General features: G+C 41.5%; 1 protein-coding gene across 6 annotated transcripts in view; it reads right to left on the bottom strand.

The window, feature by feature from the left end:
* slc8a4b (solute carrier family 8 member 4b) overlaps positions 1 to 19401 on the bottom strand; it is a 105438-nt gene that overhangs the window by 9089 nt on the left and 76948 nt on the right. For 5 of the 6 annotated variants that reach the window (XR_004612010.1, XM_034569461.1, XM_034569458.1 and 2 more), the window contains 5 exons: positions 6037 to 6143; positions 2792 to 2916; positions 2081 to 2116; positions 866 to 965; positions 171 to 443 (listed from right to left, as the gene is read on the bottom strand). Coding sequence is in view for 5 of the 6 variants with exons in the window: in XM_034569461.1 (XP_034425352.1) it covers positions 171 to 443; positions 866 to 965; positions 2081 to 2116; positions 2792 to 2916; positions 6037 to 6143 (641 nt within the window). In the remaining variant the exon portion in view is untranslated. The remainder of the gene's footprint in view (positions 1 to 170; positions 444 to 865; positions 966 to 2080; positions 2117 to 2791; positions 2917 to 6036; positions 6144 to 19401) is intronic. The other variant, XM_034569462.1, reaches the window with a different exon arrangement.

The raw sequence follows: 19401 nt of genomic DNA, 5'->3' as shown, positions 1-19401 counted from the left end.
AAGATATGTCCCTTTACAACATGGAACACATAGGACGCAAGAACATAGAACACATAAATCCTCCTCCATGTTAGTGCACGGGACTGTTAGTTTGACTTTGGTGTTTCCGAATGTCATATAATAAATGCATATAATATATATTCACACTATGTACAAATATAATTATTCACCTGGCACTGATGTTCCCAGCGCCACAAACACCACGGCGGTCACAGAATCCTTCAGTCCTATCGTGCAGCCGAAGTGCGACGCCAGATCGCCGGTGACTGCCGTCAGGCCGCCGATAAGTGATATCGAGACGATGAAGCAGGCCCAGCCGTTCCAGTACTCAGTGGGCGGGACGAAGGCGAACAGCACCTTCCAGAAGACGGTGAGGAAGTGCATGATGTAGTCGAAGCAGGACGGCAGCCGCTCCTCTCCGCTCTCCTCCTCGTCGTCATCTCCTTTTAGGAAGATGGCAAAAAGAGCAGTGAGACAATTGAAATGAGGAGGAAGAGACAGGGGAGTGGGGGAAAAAAGGAGGCAAGCAGTTTAGGATTGACTAGAAAGGACATATTCAATTATGGAGTGGATCTGAGTAAACGGGCATATCTAGGTATTGTTTTTCTGAGATAGGGCTTTAGCCTTGGCAGAGGTATGCACTCTCCTATTTACAAATCAAACTTCAACAAACTCTTGTCAAGAAAACGAAAAAATGTGTTACTCTCTTTAAAAGGACTAAAGAAAACATTCTTCCAATATAGTGTTATCAGAGGACATAGAAAAAATGGTGAAAGCTGTTAATAGATAAGAAATAAATTCATTCAACAAATTTGAAAAATGCTGATGCAAACCTTTAGAAAATATGTGTGTGAGAGAGCTTTACCTGCACTGACAGTAACGGCATTGACAAACTGCTCCCTCCAGCTGCTGCTTCCCACCACCAAGGCCAGGTTTGTCTTCTTGATCAGCTTATCTACCGTACTCTACACACATACACACACACACACACACACACGCACACAAACATAAGCAAACATGCAAGTGGATACAGATGAGGCAGAAGGGAAAAGACACAACCCTCAAGTGGTTAATTCACCCGCAGCCACAGATAGAGGAAAATGCTGATTTCATGCCTTTCAATTAGCCTCCACGTTTCTACGATCTACGAAAAAAAACAGTTTTTCATAACGCTGAGAATTCGAGGTATAAGATGAGCTAATTAATACGATGCTGTGAAATTGAAAGTTCCACTCATGCCCCCTGTGAAATCTAGGGGAAAGCCTTCGGGCAGACCAGCTGAGGTTTTTTTTTATATTCAAAGCAGCGAGGAAGAGGAGTAATAAAAGATGTTGATGCAAAACAGCTTACAGCAGCTACGGAGCATCGCACCAGCAGTCATTATCATAACTCAGCTGACAGGGCTTTGTGGGGAGAAAAGCCTGCATGCTTTACAATCTAATATGTGAAAGGCACCATAGAAAAATAGCCCACCACAGTATCAGCACTTTCAATAAGAGAACAGATTGTTATGTATTGTCCAGTACAGGGACGTGCACAGACATTTTGAGGGCCATTGCTCTAACCTGAATAGAAGGCAACACCCCCCACCCCCCATGCTAGTGTAAGTTAGTACATCAGTGCAGACAGGATATTGTTTCCTGTGAACTAGTTCAACTCTGTCATCTGTCTGACTGCAAAGGACAATATTTAAACCTAGAAAATAAACGTAATAAATCCCTGTGCACATCATGTAAAGCAAACATTTTTATAGTGAATTTTGCACATCAGTGTAAACGTCTGGACAGTGTCACAAAAATCGCTTTGCATTATTTTTTAAAAATCTTTTATGACTGGGTGCTATGGTGATTATATGGTGATTATATTCTCTCAAACTTGAACTACTATTAAGCTGCTCATATTTATGCCGCTACTATAATAAAACATTTTGTCTTCAGAGGGGCAGCTCAGTTAAACTGGGCAAACAGGAAGTTAGCCAGGCAACTTTATCCCTATGCTGTGCACGCCCAAGGTCCAGTAGCAGATAGAAGAGGTAGCATAGCATGCAAAGGCAAATTAAAGAGGGAGAAAGATAGTTAACCTCTTCAGCTCTTCTCAAAAGTGTATTTACTGCTCTCTGCATACGCACACACACAAAATGTTAAAAATGGACAAATGAGCAAATTAAATGGTGAACAAAACCATACAGTATGATTGATGACATTTTAAGACAAACAAAAATGACAGATTAACCAAAAACTCATATAGAAATTAGGAGAATAACGACTTCTGCAAGGTAATGAAAGCGGATCATGGAAGGATCTCAAAATCACAACTGATCAAATTTAAAAACACATTCAATAGCTGCAATATTCATTAAATGACTATTGAAATGAGTTTTTTAATTTACTGGTGAACTGTACCAGCAACTTTCCTTCTTCTAAGGCCCGTTGTGTACTGGAACAAGCTAACAGCTCACTTTGAATACATTATCTTTTGTCTTTTTGCATCATAATGACAAGCTTCTCATTAGAGACTCCATTACAAGCTAACAAAATGAATCATTCATCCTCCCGACTGGGGCGGCTGACATTTACTTTAAACCGTTTTACAACTGATTTGCATTTCAAGTAAACTTTTCTCTGTAGGTAATATTCAACTCGGCTGATTTGATGGAGACCAAACTGGTGGATGTTGTTATTTCATCAAGACTTGAACTTTTTAACAGAGAGCTGCTAAAATAGATAGCCGACATTCACTCACATGTATTTTACAATAACTGAGAAGTAGACACACACACACACACACTTACCTTGAACTCGTAGGACTCCTCTATGATCACTTCTACCTGTGTGTGTTCACCCAGACTGGGACAGCCCATCTTCGCCACCTCCTCGTCCTCTGCTCCCACTAATGGCTTGTTCTCATTGGAGTCACCTGGGAGACCAGAGAGATGACTGGGTTAGTCATCAGTTGCTAATAATGGTTTCACAGACTACTTGACTCGTAAACTATCGAAACCACTACTCAACACGGCGTGTCATAAAGACTGGTCATATGTGGTTTTAGCTAGGTGCGGTGAAACAGCAGTGGCAAAGCATCTACAGCAGATATGCAACAGGGGGTGCTGTTGTTCTTGAAAAGTAGTTGACAAGTCATAGGCCAAGTTGTGATGCGTGACTCTAATGCTGGAGATAACAGGAAGTTAATGTTATATTCCTCTCCTCGCTCATACATATTGGAAGTGAACAGGAGGTAGCGGTTCACCCCCGATGAATTGGCGAATGAGACCAGGCCCATATACTTGCTTTTAAGTACGCATCATGGCTGCCTCGCATATCCTGTGTCCTCTGGTGTGTCGGGACGGGTATAGGAATAACATTTACCACCATGCGCTTTCTTTACGTTTCATCTCTCTCTTAAACACATTTAGTTGACATCTACTAAAATGCTGTAGTCGTGAATGCCCTAGTTGCTAACGCTAATATTCAAAAGCTGATGTGCCACATGGGAATCCGAGCTATCAAGCATCCCCTGCTAATATAAATCTGCACACACAAGGAATTTTATCAATTTGACCCCTGAAACGACCCTTCCATATGCCTTTCTCACTCACTCAGTGACAGTCTTTAATTAAGCCAGCTGTTATCAGTGCCGACCAGCTGTAAGTGAAAACACTGTACAGTATGTTATACAGTATGTGTGTGTGTGTGGCGGCTCAGTGTGTGCGTGTAAATGTCAGGCCAGCAGCTCAGTGTCATCAAATAATTATTTGTAATTATATTTCTCCGTAATGAAACATGCCCTCTTCATGTCTGACATCTAGAGTGTGGACCCTGACGCCACCACCAAGAGTCGGCGTGCTAAGAAGGAGAGAGATAAAGAATCAATTGTCGACCACTGTGGAGAATGAGGTTTGAAACTCAGCCTGTAACTGGAGACTCCATTTAACACAACCACTGTTGTGCACATGAAGGAATCTGAAAAGTGACCGTCACCTTGTGAACAACCTCTGATGCTCGACTGGGAAAGAGTAGTGACTTGAACCTCCGTGTTGGCAGGTTAACACAAGTGGCTGGCAGATTCATGTCTATTGGAACGAGCACTTGGCTGTTCATGACCTCCAGAGGACAACAGAGAAGGAGCAGGAGAAGAGGCAAAGAAAGGGATCTTGGTTGGAACTCCAGTTTGGCCAGGGCGTCAACCACTGTGAACACTTTTTAATAGCAGAACCTTGTAAATTATTTTTAAAAAATCACATGCAGTGGTGTTATTGCTATAGTAATATTTACAAACTTATATTCATCCAGTAATATTTGCAAACTGCCCCTTGACAAATAATGTTAATCATATAATGGTGATACACTCTGGCCAACACTATATGTGCAAAATCAGCTGTTCCAAGTTTTAATCAGTTCATAAAAGAAACTACTGACTCATAGAGGAAAGAGAGAATAACTGTCCAATCTTGTGAGGAAGGACAAAGGAGTAGTTGTCTCATAATGCAAAGTAAGTAGTTGTCTCACCCTTAAGGCTGTGGGCCAGTATTGATGCAAAATCTCAATCAGAAATTAAGTGACATTGTGGAAATACTATTGGCCCATTTTTGGGTGAAGTAAATATTCAAGAGTAGTTTATTATGTCACTGTTTATAAGACCCGACGTTTATCATTTACTGGACGGGTCGCTTTAAAAACCACCACTACATCACTGGACAGGAATTGATTGTCTAGGTTTTGCAGATATTCTATTATAAGCCAGAGTTTGGGACAAATTGAGAAGTTGACGTGATGATGACACTTGGGGAAAAATTACAGCGTCACCACAGTTGTTATATTGCACCCTGAAGGGGTGAGTGTCATACCCACAGAAATTTCATGGCAGTCGACTCGATAGTGAAGGCATTTCGCTGAAGACCACAAATGTCAAACTCTCAGTTCAATACGGTGAGGGGATTAACCAGCCAGTGTCCTATCCGTCCTGTAGATGTTCAGCTTCATCCTTTAATTTAAATGTCAATAAACACTGACCAACTAACACTGCCATCCCTGAAGTCATGTCACCAGTAAAACATAAGAGACAGATGATACCGTACTGTGCCAAGACAATTGTATATTTTATTTTTACTGGGCTGAAGAGGATTTATAAATAAATAAATAGGATTATCCAATAATTCATTTTTACCCAGCCCCTTAGATATATCCTATGACCCCCCCCCCCCCCCCCCCCCCCCCCCCCCCCCCCCCCCCCCCCCCCCCCCCCCCCCAGGTTGAGAACCACTGCTTAGATGTGTGCATCTATCCTGTTAATAACACAAAATGCAATCCTAAGTGACCTGCTGGAGATTAGCGGCCTGTCTGCGCTAATGAGACTTTTTAAAGTTTCAACTAAAGCTTCCTTGATTCTTAAAGAAACGTTAAAGGGCTTAGACGTTTTAGATTCATAGATTTTTAAGCTTTTTCGGTAATTATGCAGATTAAAACATGAAAGAAAAGGAAAGGAAATCGACCAAAATAGTTCTTTAGGCAGGAAGGAACTACTTATTGTTCGTTCTGCAAATTTCTTGCTGCTTAGCTCAATGAAATCATTACAGTTATGACCCCAGAACACAGTGAGTGTATCTGGCTATTTATATACTGTACAGGATATCACTTATTTATGTAAAGTCTAATGCAATAAGGTGAACCAAATACAGATTGGGACAGGTTATTTTTCCAGTGAGATCCAACATGATATTAGGCGATGTTGCTATGTTAAAAAAACTCCCATTTTGAGCCTGGTGCTTTTTTAAATCCAAGCCAGGTCCTTAGTGGTTCAAGTAAAATGTTTCCCAACTTAATCTGAGTTTAGATCGGAGGCCTCAGGCAATCGATGCCGGTCTTGCCCTGTTTATACGAGATAGGTGTATAGGAGGCCTGGGACTCTGGTGGCAAAGCTTAAAGACGCTGTTGTGTCTGTCACACTCATCAATTGTTCCTGCTCCTGCTCCTGAATTCTTGATATTCTCCTTGAATAACAACACACACACACACACACATGGTATACAGGCAGACTCACCGTGCTTCTGTCCTATCTCCAACAGGACCGGCTCTCCCAGCTCGATGGTGAAAGACTTATTCTTCTCATACTCTTCATCATCAATAATCTTCACCTCGATGATCTTCCTGTTGTAGAGAGAAGCGAGAGACAAGACTGAGTGGATTCCAGATCATTAACCGTTAACTGTTTTATGAGCTCCCTCATAATAAAAAGTCGTTCCCAGCCAATGTGTTTTGTGCAACTTATCAAAACACTGAAAGTTTCCTCCCGTCACTCTTTAATCAGAGGTTATTTCTGCTGCTCAGACACAAACCACAGCAACAATCAGAATCAGAACGTATTTATTGCCAAGTAGGTTTACACCTACCTGGAATTTGCCTTGGTATATAGGTATATAAGAGTTAGGACTTCTACATGAGGCGCACAAAACATAAAAAAACGAACAGATTAAATCTGCTCCCCTCCGTGTCCTCATGCAGGAGATGATAAGGAGTCTCTGCAAAGATGAAGGCTGAGGCCCGAGTCGACATGGCTCAGTGAGACACTGCACCAGGCTGCTAATTTGTCCCCGGCTGACAGTGATGCCACGCACAGCTCAGCCACTGCTGAGACATTTTCAATTAGGAGCACCCAGGAGAGAGGCCCAAAATGCAGCGCCGAGAGTTTTGAGGGGATGCATGCCACGACCGAACCTTAATAAGTCAAGTGAGAAATAAAGAGGTGTGCACACCGACTGAGAAAATGTGATGATATGAGTTCGTTATCACCTTTGACGAAGGAAAGAATATCTGTTAATTTGAACGTATTGTGAAACACTGCTGTTCAGCATCGACAAAAGATCTGAAACATTCTTTTCAAACTGGATATTAATCACTTGCAGAAAAGCTCATATGCAAAACAGTGTGAAGAAAGATGACAGCTACATTTCATTATTTCAGCTCAATATTCTTAGTATTCTTCCCGAGTCTCATGATGCTTTATTCTTTCTCCGTGAAACATTTATAGAGCCAGTACTATAAGAAATTTCAATCATGCAATGTTTACACCCATGTTTGCAACGAGCTCAGTGGTGGGGGTGGACCTGGACTGTGAGCAGGCAGTGACTGAGAAGAGGTTGAGAGGAAAACTAAAAGCCAACATGGTCAACCCCTCTCATCCCCTCTCTGTTGACTCCAGGCAGCTCACGAGCACGTTCAGTCACAGTCTCATCCAGCCACGTGCCTCAAAGCGCTTGTGTGTGTGTGTGGGGGGGGGGGGGGCTCAGTTGTGCCGTCAGCCATTACACTGCACAACCTCACAGCACCTACAGTCAAACACTTGTGCCTTGTGTATATATAGAATATCTCTATTTGTATATAATATTTCTATTTTTTGTATATTTTTATTCTTACTAGATTTCCCCCTTGCGCTGCTACCTTCGTATGCCGCTGTGTCATTTTGTGAATTTCCTCTAAGGAGGATAAATAAAGGTACATCTCATATTTCGAATGCATGTGATATATGAACTATATACGGTTGGTGCTTCTAGATAACTCTCGTTAGTTTGGTCTCTTCCTCGCCGGTATCACCTCAAGTATATCACTTCCATTGCACCACTCCATCTGTATCTGACAGACAGAGAGGAAGAGAGAGTGTTCATTTCCACCCGGTTGTGTCATCATATGCTTCACTGTCAGCCATGTTGACTCTGACGCCGCAAATAAGCTTCGGTTCAACAGAGAGAAAAAACGGGAGGGAGAGGTGCAGGGAGGATGGGGGTGTGTGTACCTGGGAGGACGGGGAGATGGATGTGAGAGATGGAGGTGTAGAGAAGTGGAAGAACATTGTTTTCATTGGTGAGCTGTCGCAGCAACAGTGGATGAAACTGGCTGGATTTGCTGTTTCTAGCGTCACATCGACTCCGGATAACGTTGCAAACGATATCAAAATATTGTTTAGTCAGATGGGAAACAGAAGAGGAAAGAAACACTCTGCTACTACATGCAAACTCATGTGAGGAAGAAGTGGAGAGGAAATATATATAATAGTTTATATCCTAGAGCTGACTTTTTTTTTGCTTTAATCATGTCTGCCTGTTATTTGATCTTAACTAACAACATAGTGTAAATTTGAGTTTAAAAAACAAGCGAATGAACAGAAATGAATCACAAGATTATCAAGATTATTATTATAAACACTACCATTAAATTTGATTGTCATGTGTTTTGATCCTATTCATAGGAGGGTTGTTGAATCAACTGGAAACATTAAAGTGTTAGTGTATGTGCACGTGCATACGTCTGAGTGTGTGTTTGCATTGCAGGCTTGTTGGTGTGTGTGTGTACACGTGCTGTTCTTTAATCAGTTTGGTGGAATGTAGGTATATACGAAAATCATTTAATATACATATTTCATTTATAGATATTGTTCACATCATTTTCATGCAAGAAAGGTCAAACCCAACCAACCGAGAAGAAATTGAACACTTCAAAATTAGCCCAATTCTACAGGAAAAACCGTGGACCTGGCAACCCGGTATAGAGAGAGATGAACAGAGAAGAGGAGAGAGAGAAAAGAGGAAAAAGAGTGTTGGGGGGCGGGGAAGAAGAAAGAGAGAGAAAGAGGAGTGAATAAAAATAAGGAGAAAGGCTGAAAGAGGAGTATGAGTAATGCATAGACATCAGTGAGAGGGGAAGGGTTACGATTCAATACACACCGAGTATATTCAGGGGGTAAAGAATACGTAAACACACACACACACATACTGAAGGATCACAATTTAACTTGCCTATTCAAACACAGACAAATCATATCATCGACAGTGATGGGGAACATGCAGGGGATATTTACTGTTATTCAGTGTTTTTCATGTTGCCCATCGTACTCATTACACAGATTGTGGTTTGTATGAACAGACAGAAACCACCCCCACATGTACTCATGCTTCACTGGTGGTACAAAAACACACACACGAACACAAACACGCAAACAATTCCACTCAATGTACACAAAAACACATATAAATGTGTTCCAGCCAACGCTTGGGGGATTCATTACCGTACAGTATGTGTGCACTAATCTAGCCAATTTACACATTGCAGACGACACACACTCACACACACTCTCCCACTGACTGTGGAGCTTTCATTATTCATACTTGGAGCTGGTTGTATAGCAGCACTCCCATCTGTGCCTTCCTCTCTCCATCTCTGTCTCATTCCTCCTTACGTCTCTTTAAGCCCCTTCCTCAAATTATTTTCCCTTCATCACATGAAGGCGAATCTCTCTTTCCCTGTCTCTTATTTGTTTTAGCCATAGATTTCAATACAACTGATGTCAAGGATCTTTGTTTTCGGCTCTTAACACCTTCCCTGCTCAGTTATATGAAGTGTTTGGATGGATTCGGGTGCTTGTGGAAAGCTCCTACATCCCTGACTTTGAGAGTCAGCAATACTGGTCCTGGGGATTATCAGCAGTGGTCGAGGGCTTTGTGAAGCTTTGGCTTTAGATGCCAAGTATTTTTAGTTTTAGTTTTCTCTAGAAGCCTCTAGACTTTTAACAGGTACTAATAAAAAGCCAAACATCACCCCTGTTAATTCAGCTTGAGTCTGGTTTATAGTCCTGTTAACTTTATCTATTTTTAGCTTATCTTTTCAGAATTACTACTGTGTTTGCCTTTTCACACATTTTATTTCTATCATAGTGCTTCTGATCTTTTATCCATACCCCTGTTGCAGCTCTTACCCAACACAACCCCAGACCAACTTGAGAAATCGGCAGTTCTCTTTTGTGTTGTACCCACGAGGTGTTTTCAGTTTCCACTGCTGGGTAGGCAAACGATTTCACTGCTTTCCTCAGTCAGAATATTACTACAGATAAAACAAACACGGGACGCTGTGAAAATGTAAGTGCACACAAAAATGATTCCAGAATTGGACAGGCGCTACTTCCTTCCACGTATTTATACAATCCGCTGACATTTAATAATCCCAAAACTGCTTTAGCATCTCATAGAATAATCACCTGACAAATAGAGAAACAACCAGAGAGAAAATATGCAGAGCGCAAACTTGTTGCTCTATCGAATTCATGCTGTTCGTCCTAATCCTAAATGCAATACATCACATCACTCCTCTCCCACCTTCATTCTCTACTATCTCTCTCTCTCTCTGTGCTTCTCTATATTTCTACCTTGTTACTTTTTGACACCTGCTCCCACAGAAAGTTCCTCAGTCGGAGAGTAGCCTCCGTGCCCTGGTGTGTCAACAGACTGACACAAAACACACACACGCACACACACAGCTTCACTGAAGACAGAAATAGACACAAAGAAATGCTAAGAAATAAAATTGTCAGAGTGAAAAAAGGTCAACAAAAGGCATTGATGATTGAAAAGCCCAGAAGAAAATCAAGAAGGCTGTAAATTAGTTTAATGGATACGTTTCATATCGCTGTGCAATGTGTGTGTGTGTGTGTCTGACTTTAAACTTCTCACAGAGGTGAATGATTGAGGGATTTTATTAGCCATGACCTCATCGCATTACTTAATGGACAAAACCTCTCTTTACATTTCAGTCTCCATCGCTTTCCATTTTCTTCTGGCTGCAATTCTACTTTTGATTTACAGCCACTAGAAGCCCTGTGTTTATGTGTGTGCGGCCATATGTGTGTTTTCAAGCAATGAAAGACTGCCCATCGTATTTTTAGGTCCTCTGTGTGTGTGTGTGTGTATGTGTTGGTGAGAAAGAGTGAGTGAGTGAGTGAGAGAGAGAGAGAGAGAGAGAGAGAGAGAGAGAGAGAGAGAGAGAGAGAGAGAGAGAGAGAGAGAGAAATCATCTTCGAGAACCACAACAGCAAACAATTCATTTTCTTGAGTGAGATTGATTCTTATATATATTAACACTCCAGTTTTGCCATTTCTGCTTCCAACTGAGCCTGTAAATCTTAGACACACTCGTACACAAGCACGCACGCAAACACACACACACACAAACAGACACACACAAACACACACAGTTGTGATAGCTTTGCAGCAAAATTAGATCAAAAAGGGAATCTAGAAGTCAGATTTGCAAGCAATTAGGTTTTGCTCTGTTGGGTCATATTCTTTTTCATTTGGTAAAATGTCATTGTTCCCAATAACATTTCATTTGCTTTTACATGGATGATACTGTCTTTGTAGTATATGTAAATATATTAAATATATATATATATATATATACAAACAAATTTATGCACTTAAAACTGCAGGTTGAAATATACAAAATGTACTCAAATCAAAGTACCACATTAGCTTTTCTATTGAGTAAAAGTAAGGAAGTAGTAGTTATATATAATAACAAAGTAAACGCGCTTCACCTTGTTTGAACTTAAACTTTTTGTGTAAGTGTAAAACAGAAAAATGTTCCACATTAACTACTGTCACTATCTATCAGTCTGAAAACTGCTGACATTAGAGTCAGTGGGATTCTGAGCTAAAGCTGCTTTTTAGTATTTTAGAGATAATATAAAGTGGAAATGGCAAAATTACAATATTAAGATAAAGTATAAAAATAAAGAAAATGTACAGCCGTGTGTGATCAAGTGATAAAATGCGATTTTTTCTGTCTTTGTCACATACATATGCCCACACACGCACACTTCAAGAGGAGCAGGTAGGCTGAAATAAATCCTTCACTCAGCTCTTCTCGTCCGAGCGGAGGCAACACACAAAACAATTCGAGGGAGGCCAACAGAGAGAGCGAGCGAGATATAAAGCTCTTAAGGGGAGCGATATTAGCCCTCTTAATCATATCATGGAACTCAAAATGAGAAACTCCATGAAACAGACACTCTGTGTCACCCACAAACACACTCGTGCTAAGTGGTCTCCTGCTGTGGTGACTAATAAAGTTGTGTCTCTGGTGTGTGTGTGTGGGAGACGGAGATGGGTAGGCACAGGAGATGATTTGAGGCTGAGGAAGAGGGTCAGAGCGAAATATGGAAATAGGAGGATTAGAATGTGACAGAGAAAGAGTATGAGAAGCAGGACAAAAGGAAGATGAGGATGTGGCCGGGATATGAAGTGAGTAAGAAAACGCTGTCGAGGTAAGAGTAGAAGAATAAAAGATAAAGGGTTCTGCTGCCTCTCACACAGGAAATTCAATACATTCAGGGGTAAAGGTGACCCTCAGTTAAAAAACACACGAATGACACTTTCTGCTTCGCCACCAGATTGGGTTCTTTGTATATGAAAGGCAAACTCCAGAAAAGGTCTGGTAAACAATTTGACATTTTCCAGACTTCATGCCTGAAAACGGCTTAGCACAGCTGGTGTTTGTTTGAATGGAGCAGATAGGGGGCACTTTGCTCCAAATATTTGATTGAGGTACACAGTCAAAACTGAAAAGACAGAAGATGACATGGAAGTCACGAAATGTGTCATCAAAGAGCAAAATCATCTGAGGATCATTGATGAGCCAGCTGCTTTTACACAAGAGACCAAAGCTGGAGCTAGGTTCCCGTTACTAGGTTTCTGAAAGGAACTTCTGTCCATATGATAAAGGATGCAAGTGATAAGATGCAAGTGATAACTGGTTAAAGGGGTCTAAATAATAAGCAAATTTACATACAGTACATCAGACAAGAAACCATTGAGCCAGTAGACTGATGCTTTGCTTAATTTTTGTTTGAGAAAAATTGCACACAATGTTTATGTTATTTGTCACGCAAATATCCTCCAGCAAAGCCTCTGTGAGCAGCAATGCTCCTGAGAGTTTGAATGCTCAACATGACCTAATACTATATGAAACATTCATCTCCGGTATGAAAAGACAATTAGTGGGTGAAACCCTGCGCTGAGCTGTAATCCAGCTGCTGCATAAGAGGCTCTAACAGAATGCACCTTCGTGGAAAACATAAATCCAGCTTCACTCTGACGGACTAACTTGGAGGAAGTTCCATTGTGAACTTGACTCTCTGTTGTCATCCAGGAAGGAGAGGAAGAGGAAGAATGACAGATAAGAGAGGTTGAGAGGGAGGGAGCTTGTTAGAATCTGAAACACTAATGGGTGATACAGTATGGAGGATGTATGGTTGGCATGGAAACCATTGGGACAGGTAAACACTGAGTCGAGTATCATCCACACCCACACATATACACGCAAAGAGATGCAGTATATACACACACGCATCACATTGTACATGTGTGCCTTCAGATCAGCCGTGGATACAAAGTGTGCATGCTAATGCCTTCCTATCTGTATGAGGTTGTGCAGGATTAAGCAATGTCACAAATCACATCATGCATATTACCACACACACATGCACGCGCACACGCACAAATCTGCATGATGTACTGTAATCCAGAGGAGCTACTGTACTGTTATCCGCCGGGAATAGAGGAGGGAGAAAAAGGGGGGATGGAGGAGAGGATGATTAAGAAATGGTAGCAATGGCCAAGGCAAAACAGGGAAGAGAAATGAAGGGTAAGAAATGAGAGGCTCAGATAAAGAAGAGGAGAGGCAGAGAAGATGACATGGTTTACGAAAGAAGTAATGGGATAAAAAAAAAAGGATGAAGGGGGAAGAGACAGGAGGAGGGGGAGGAAAGAGGAAAAATGGGATTATGTGTGGAGGGGAAATAACGAGAAGAAGGAGGAAGGAGAAACTGGGGTTTTGGAGAGAAATGGGCGGTCTGATGAGGTTTGATGCAAAACATGGAGGTTGAGAAAGCAAAGAGTAAGCATTGCTGTGACTTGTCCCATCAGGTTAATGTGTATGTGAGTGGAACATATAGGAGCTGACACACAGTGTACATATAATGTACATTACACATATTCCGAGTGGCAGCAGCATTGCACGCAATCTGCACGTGTGCGTAAGACTGTGCGCGCGGAAAACACACATTTATATCCTCTTTGATCAAGATCTCCCCCACAGCTACTCTCGCTCTACTCATTCAAATTCAAATACGCCTCATTTGCATGAATGGGTCCTGCGTGTTGCAGAGGACAACATAAACATATGACAGGGACAATATGACTCCTCATTGAGTTTACATGGGAGATATTTGGGTTAGTTCTGGGGCCACATTTTGATTAATATATTCCTCTGATATGAATCTATTTAAATCGTCAAAGGCAAAGATGCAGCTCGTATATCTGCTGATTTCTGTGGCCTAATTGAGAACGCTGCATCCCCCCCCACCTCTCGTTCTGCCTCTGTGTGTGTGTGATGTTACTTGGGGAGGGTCTCATGAGGAAAAGACTGCACTTAGCAGTTTTCAAAGGAAGCACAGAAACACATTCGCACTCTTCATTAACAGTTTTCATATACTATTCATGGGAAAAAAGGCAAAGAAATTTCACGCCCTCATCGGGGGAGTCGGGAATGAGGGCCCGGTGTGGCTCAACATTTGAGGCTCATGACTTCAATCACAAGAGACGGACAGAACCACAATCCTGGCACTTTGCCCTCCGTGTGCATTTTGTGTCCGTTCAGAAAAGCGAAAGAGGAATATATTAGGATCCCAGGGATATCACGGTGTTTTGGGCAGGGAGGAATCACTGCTTGCCTTTGCGTCCGAAGGGATTCGCCCACCGACTTTCACGGGAGCGCATGATTCCGCAAATCAGCTGAGAGTCTTTTTGATGCGGCTTGTTCATAATGGGTCAGGGGGTTTTGACTGAACACTTTGACTTTATGTAATAGTTTATGTAACAGCTTGTGTTGCCAGCCATTTTGCCTCCTTCCAAGGAAGAAGCGGAGCAGAGTTCAGTCGTGGAACATGGTACAATCTGAGAATAAGATGGGAAACCTTCACCTGAACAGGAACAAATACTGTTGTGTGTTAGAAAATGTGTTTTTATGTTACAGGGCAGCACAGAAAAGGGTATTTTTTGTCCTTTTAAGATCCTATACTTAAGATCCTTTACTTTGGACTTACAATGCAATTGATTCTGTTGTAAATCTATTTTCTTATGTTTAATAAAAAAACATAAATTTGACAATATAAATGTAACTATTTCAAAATATAAATTCTTTTTTCCATTTTTTTAACTCTTACTAAATGTCAATTTCACCACACTACACAACAGCATCATTAATCCCCAACTGTTTAGCTTGACAGCGTTTCAACTTGAACCCGTCATTAGGCAGTTGCCATGGCGATGACCAAGATGCATAATGGCCATCCGTTCTCACGCTGTTGTTGCGTTTTAGAAAACGTTGTTCAAACGTTAACGGATGTCAGTTCCGCTGATCCGCCTGTCACAAACCCTTTCAGCGGCATTCAATTATACATTACCGTTAGTTTCTTTTTGTTTCTTACCGCAGAGATGCACGGATGGATGGAAATGTGAAATGAAAGGAAGAGAAAGAGGGGTTCAGGAGAGAAAACAAATCAAAACAGAAATTGAGACAAACAATATGGAAATACAACAGAGAAATAAAGAGGCAATCCAGTGAATGTAAGGATGAAGGATGGATCAGTCGACAGGTACCAACACATGAAGAGATTAGAGCGAGGAAAGTGCAGGGAGGGAAAAATATTTCAAAGAAAATGGAGACTAGAGAGAAAAGAGAGAATGAGTAAAAAATTTGAAAAACAAAGGGAAGACACTTTTTCATAACCACTCCATAGTCGTCCTCCTTTCTTTCTTTCTTTCTCATGGGTGGAAAACAAGCAGTGTTGAGGACAAACAGTCAAAGACAGATAAATGATTGACAGGCACTCGTCCCTCCTCTTCTTCTGTTATCATCCCTCGTTCTTTTTTACCCCCCCTCCTCTCTCTCTTTCTACTTCTCTCTTGTCTCGTCTGTTCTCATGTAAGTTTTAACGCTTGTCATCAGATATTTATGTTCTGGTCAAATACGGGGCTGCCACGCAGATCCAAGCTGTTTGAAGAATGTCGTAATGCACGGGTCCACAAGCTTCTATACTGTTTGTAGCTGACATTAGGACATTTAGTTTTCTTCTTTTGCTTCCCCCCCTTAATAAATCTGTAATCTTGAGGTCGTAATTTCTGTTTTCAGACATGAACAGATGGAAAATATCCGGAAAATTGGGTCCAGACATTTTCCAGAGTTTGTATTTCACACATAAAGATCGCAGCAGCAAAATGTCCGGGTCCGACTCATTTACAACATGAGGAAAATATCCAGAACATTCAGACAAGGGGTGGTGCCATACAGCCCCTCCGGATAATTTCAGGAAAATGTAAGAATATGCTACAAGTCATCATCATTACTTTAGAATGGACTGTACAAATTGTCAGGCAAAATCTGGTAATTCTTTTAACAAATTTGAACAAAATTTCAATTAAATTGGCACAGATCACTAGACATTCACATAAGCCTGAAGCCTGGAGCTTGGGGCCATGGGCCAGTATCCCACTTTGACCAGTAGGCAATCCAGTCTGGATCTACTAGGATTAAATATAAAGTTCAATGGTTTGCATGAGTTTGAGAGAATGAATGAAACTAGCTGTGGTCCTCACAACTATAGACAATCTGCTGTGTGCGTAATGGCCGCTTGGTTTGATTGACTGACAGTAGATCAAGGTGAGAGCTTTTAAGCAGTTGGATATATATATATATCGTCATGCCAACCGCTGCCAAGGCCGCATGTGGCCGACTGCCAAAAGCTTTCACTCACTCACACGCACGCACCCTAATTCTCTCCCTGCCCCTGCCACAGTCAAAATTACCACCCCTCTACTTCCCGCCCCTCAATCTTCCTCCACTTGTTCCTCATCTCTCTCTCTCCCTCCTCTCATCCCTCCATTCACCACCCAGGTTTGCCAATGCTTGGCCTCACCAAATGTGAGCCGTTCTCCTCCTGCATTGTTCCTTCCACTCGTCCACCTACCCTATTTGTTTTACTTCGCCCCCTCCAGCCATTATTTGCTCCTGTTCTCGCTCTCTTCTGCTCTCCACCTGCCCTTTCCTCCGTCTCTTGTTTTTACTCCCAGCGGTTAATCTGTCTCTCTTTCCCCTGGCTCTGCCTGTGTCTGTCTTTCTGTCTGTCCCACCTCTATTGTCCATTTGTCTCTCTCTCTCACTCTCTCCATTTTCATTTACTGACTGTTCCCAGACCGATCCATCTTCCTCTGACACCTTCACTCTCCTCCTGTGTCCCCTTCATCCATCTTTTTGTCCTGCATCACCCAAAACACCTGCACTAGTGTGTTTATAACCTGGTGATTGTGAGAGGTTTTTGTCACTGACCATCAGGGAACAATGGAGTGACAGATGTAAGTGAACTACAAAAAGCCCCACAAAATATTTTACACTTGTTGGGCTCACAAAATATTGATTTGAGTTTCTTGAGGAACTACACAGCCCCTTTAAATGTCACGTAGAGTCAACCAACAATAACCATACAGTCAACCACTACCAAACATTTTCTCCAAATCTGTGTGGTTCCTTCTTTGGAATAGACAGTTTTTTTGCAGTATCCCTTCATATCATATCTTCTCTCCTTCTCCTACATCTATCTCCCCAGTCTAACCTTCACCTGCCATTCTCCCCTTTACAGCATGTGTATTTAAAGACACTCAGCTTTATTGGCAATGCATTTATGGCGCACTAAAGAAATCAATAATCACAACCCGTGCAGTATACTAATAACTGCATAAAGAATGTATGTATGTGTGCACACAGAGAGATGGTGTGTGTATTTAAAGTCATCCCAGAGTTGACCTTTAAATGGGCCGGCCAAACTTTCTTAATTCCTTTCACTCATAGAAATAGACCAAAGATATAAGGAAACGATAAAGGACAGAAGGATGCAGGGGAACTGATAAAGTGAAGGGTGATGAAGATGGTGGGCAAATGATAAAGTGGTCGGAAGAAGTGATGCAGCTGGGGCGACAGCAGAGGAGGTGAGGAGGAACGGATGGGTGAACAATAAGACGGTGACTGTAAGGGACGATATATCCTCCTTAAAAATGACAGAGAAGGTATCAACAGAGATCAATAAAGGAGGGGAAGGATGGAGTGATAGACAGATGGATGTTGAGGAATGAGGAAGGGAGATCAAGGAAGAAGAAGAAGAAGAGGAAGGAGACTACTGGAAAGAGTACAGAAAGAGAGAGTGAGAGATTTGAATTGAGATGGAGAGCTTGTGTGAGTCACAATGTCTCCTCCGCAAGCTATTAGTGATTTAATCACTCTGACATGAATGTGTGTGTGTGTGTGTGTGTGTGTGTGTGTGTGTGTGTGTGTGTGTGTGTGTGTGTGTGTGTGTGTGTGTGTGTGTGTGTGGGTGTGTGTGTGGGTGTGTGTATATATCATACCAGATTACCCTGAGCTAGTGCAGTTAAGAACTGGCTCATCACTCTTCCACGGCAGCGTGCATTCATCATGTCAGTGGAGTTTCTGAATCTCTGGGCCGAGACCCCAAACGGGTCATAGCTGCTTATGGCTGGGTCTCCACTTGGCTGATGTAAGCTTTTACTAACCTATATATCGTCTGTGGGGCTGACATTAGCAGTGTGATAAAAATCTAAACTGATCTAATACAGCAGGATTGTGGTGACACAGCAGAAACAAACAATATTTCAGACATACTGCAGTATAATGCCACACTACAGGCCTAGTAACACCAGTTCTTAAAAATGCAGCAAAATCTACTTACATCAATGAAGTTGCCAAGATTCTCTAAAAAGTGGAAAGAATATCAGAATTCTTTTAAATAATTAACTTCAACATGCAAATTTGGACAAATATAGAGTGTGGAACCCTATAAATCAATGAATCACTGACTGATATTGATGATCGCTGCAGGAATCAGTGATTAGTTTCTCAAGCCTGTTTTCTAAAATGTCATCTTCCACAGAAGCGGAATGGAACACAGTGGAAATATTTCAGTTATTCAAATGCCAAAACGTAGCTAAGGAATAAAATCAATGTGATTGAGAGACTTGATTGAACACCGTTATTATCGTCACCTACAATCAGCATAAACCTGCTTTTAGAGACCAAATATAGCAAATTATTTTAATTTAAATCCAACACCTTTTCTTTTCAAATTAAATAAATAAAAAACTGTTATCTTAGCGCTCATTATCTGATTGCACCGATAACATTTAGTCTTACCAATGACATGCAATGAAACACGGAGTCAGACATCTGTCCTATCAGGTTACATTTTTATGTGATTCATGAATCTTAAAACAATATTATATCTGAAATTTAAAAGAAATATGAAATTGGGGAAAAAAACTGTCTCCCTCATGGACTGCATTAAGGGACGGAGAGGAAAGAGGGCGCTGTTCTTTAGATGTTTTGAGTTCTTTTCAATGGCAGATGGTGGAAGCAGTGAAGAACTAATTTAAAAACCACTTCCCACAAGTTTATCCTCTCACACAGACTAAACATTGGATTTATGGGAAACCCGGTTTTCCTAGAGCGGTGGTGTGAA

Source organism: Hippoglossus hippoglossus, chromosome 18 (genome assembly GCF_009819705.1).
Source record: "Hippoglossus hippoglossus isolate fHipHip1 chromosome 18, fHipHip1.pri, whole genome shotgun sequence".
Taxonomy (NCBI): Eukaryota; Metazoa; Chordata; class Actinopteri; order Pleuronectiformes; family Pleuronectidae; genus Hippoglossus; species Hippoglossus hippoglossus.
This window is presented reverse-complemented; position numbering and strand designations above follow the sequence as displayed.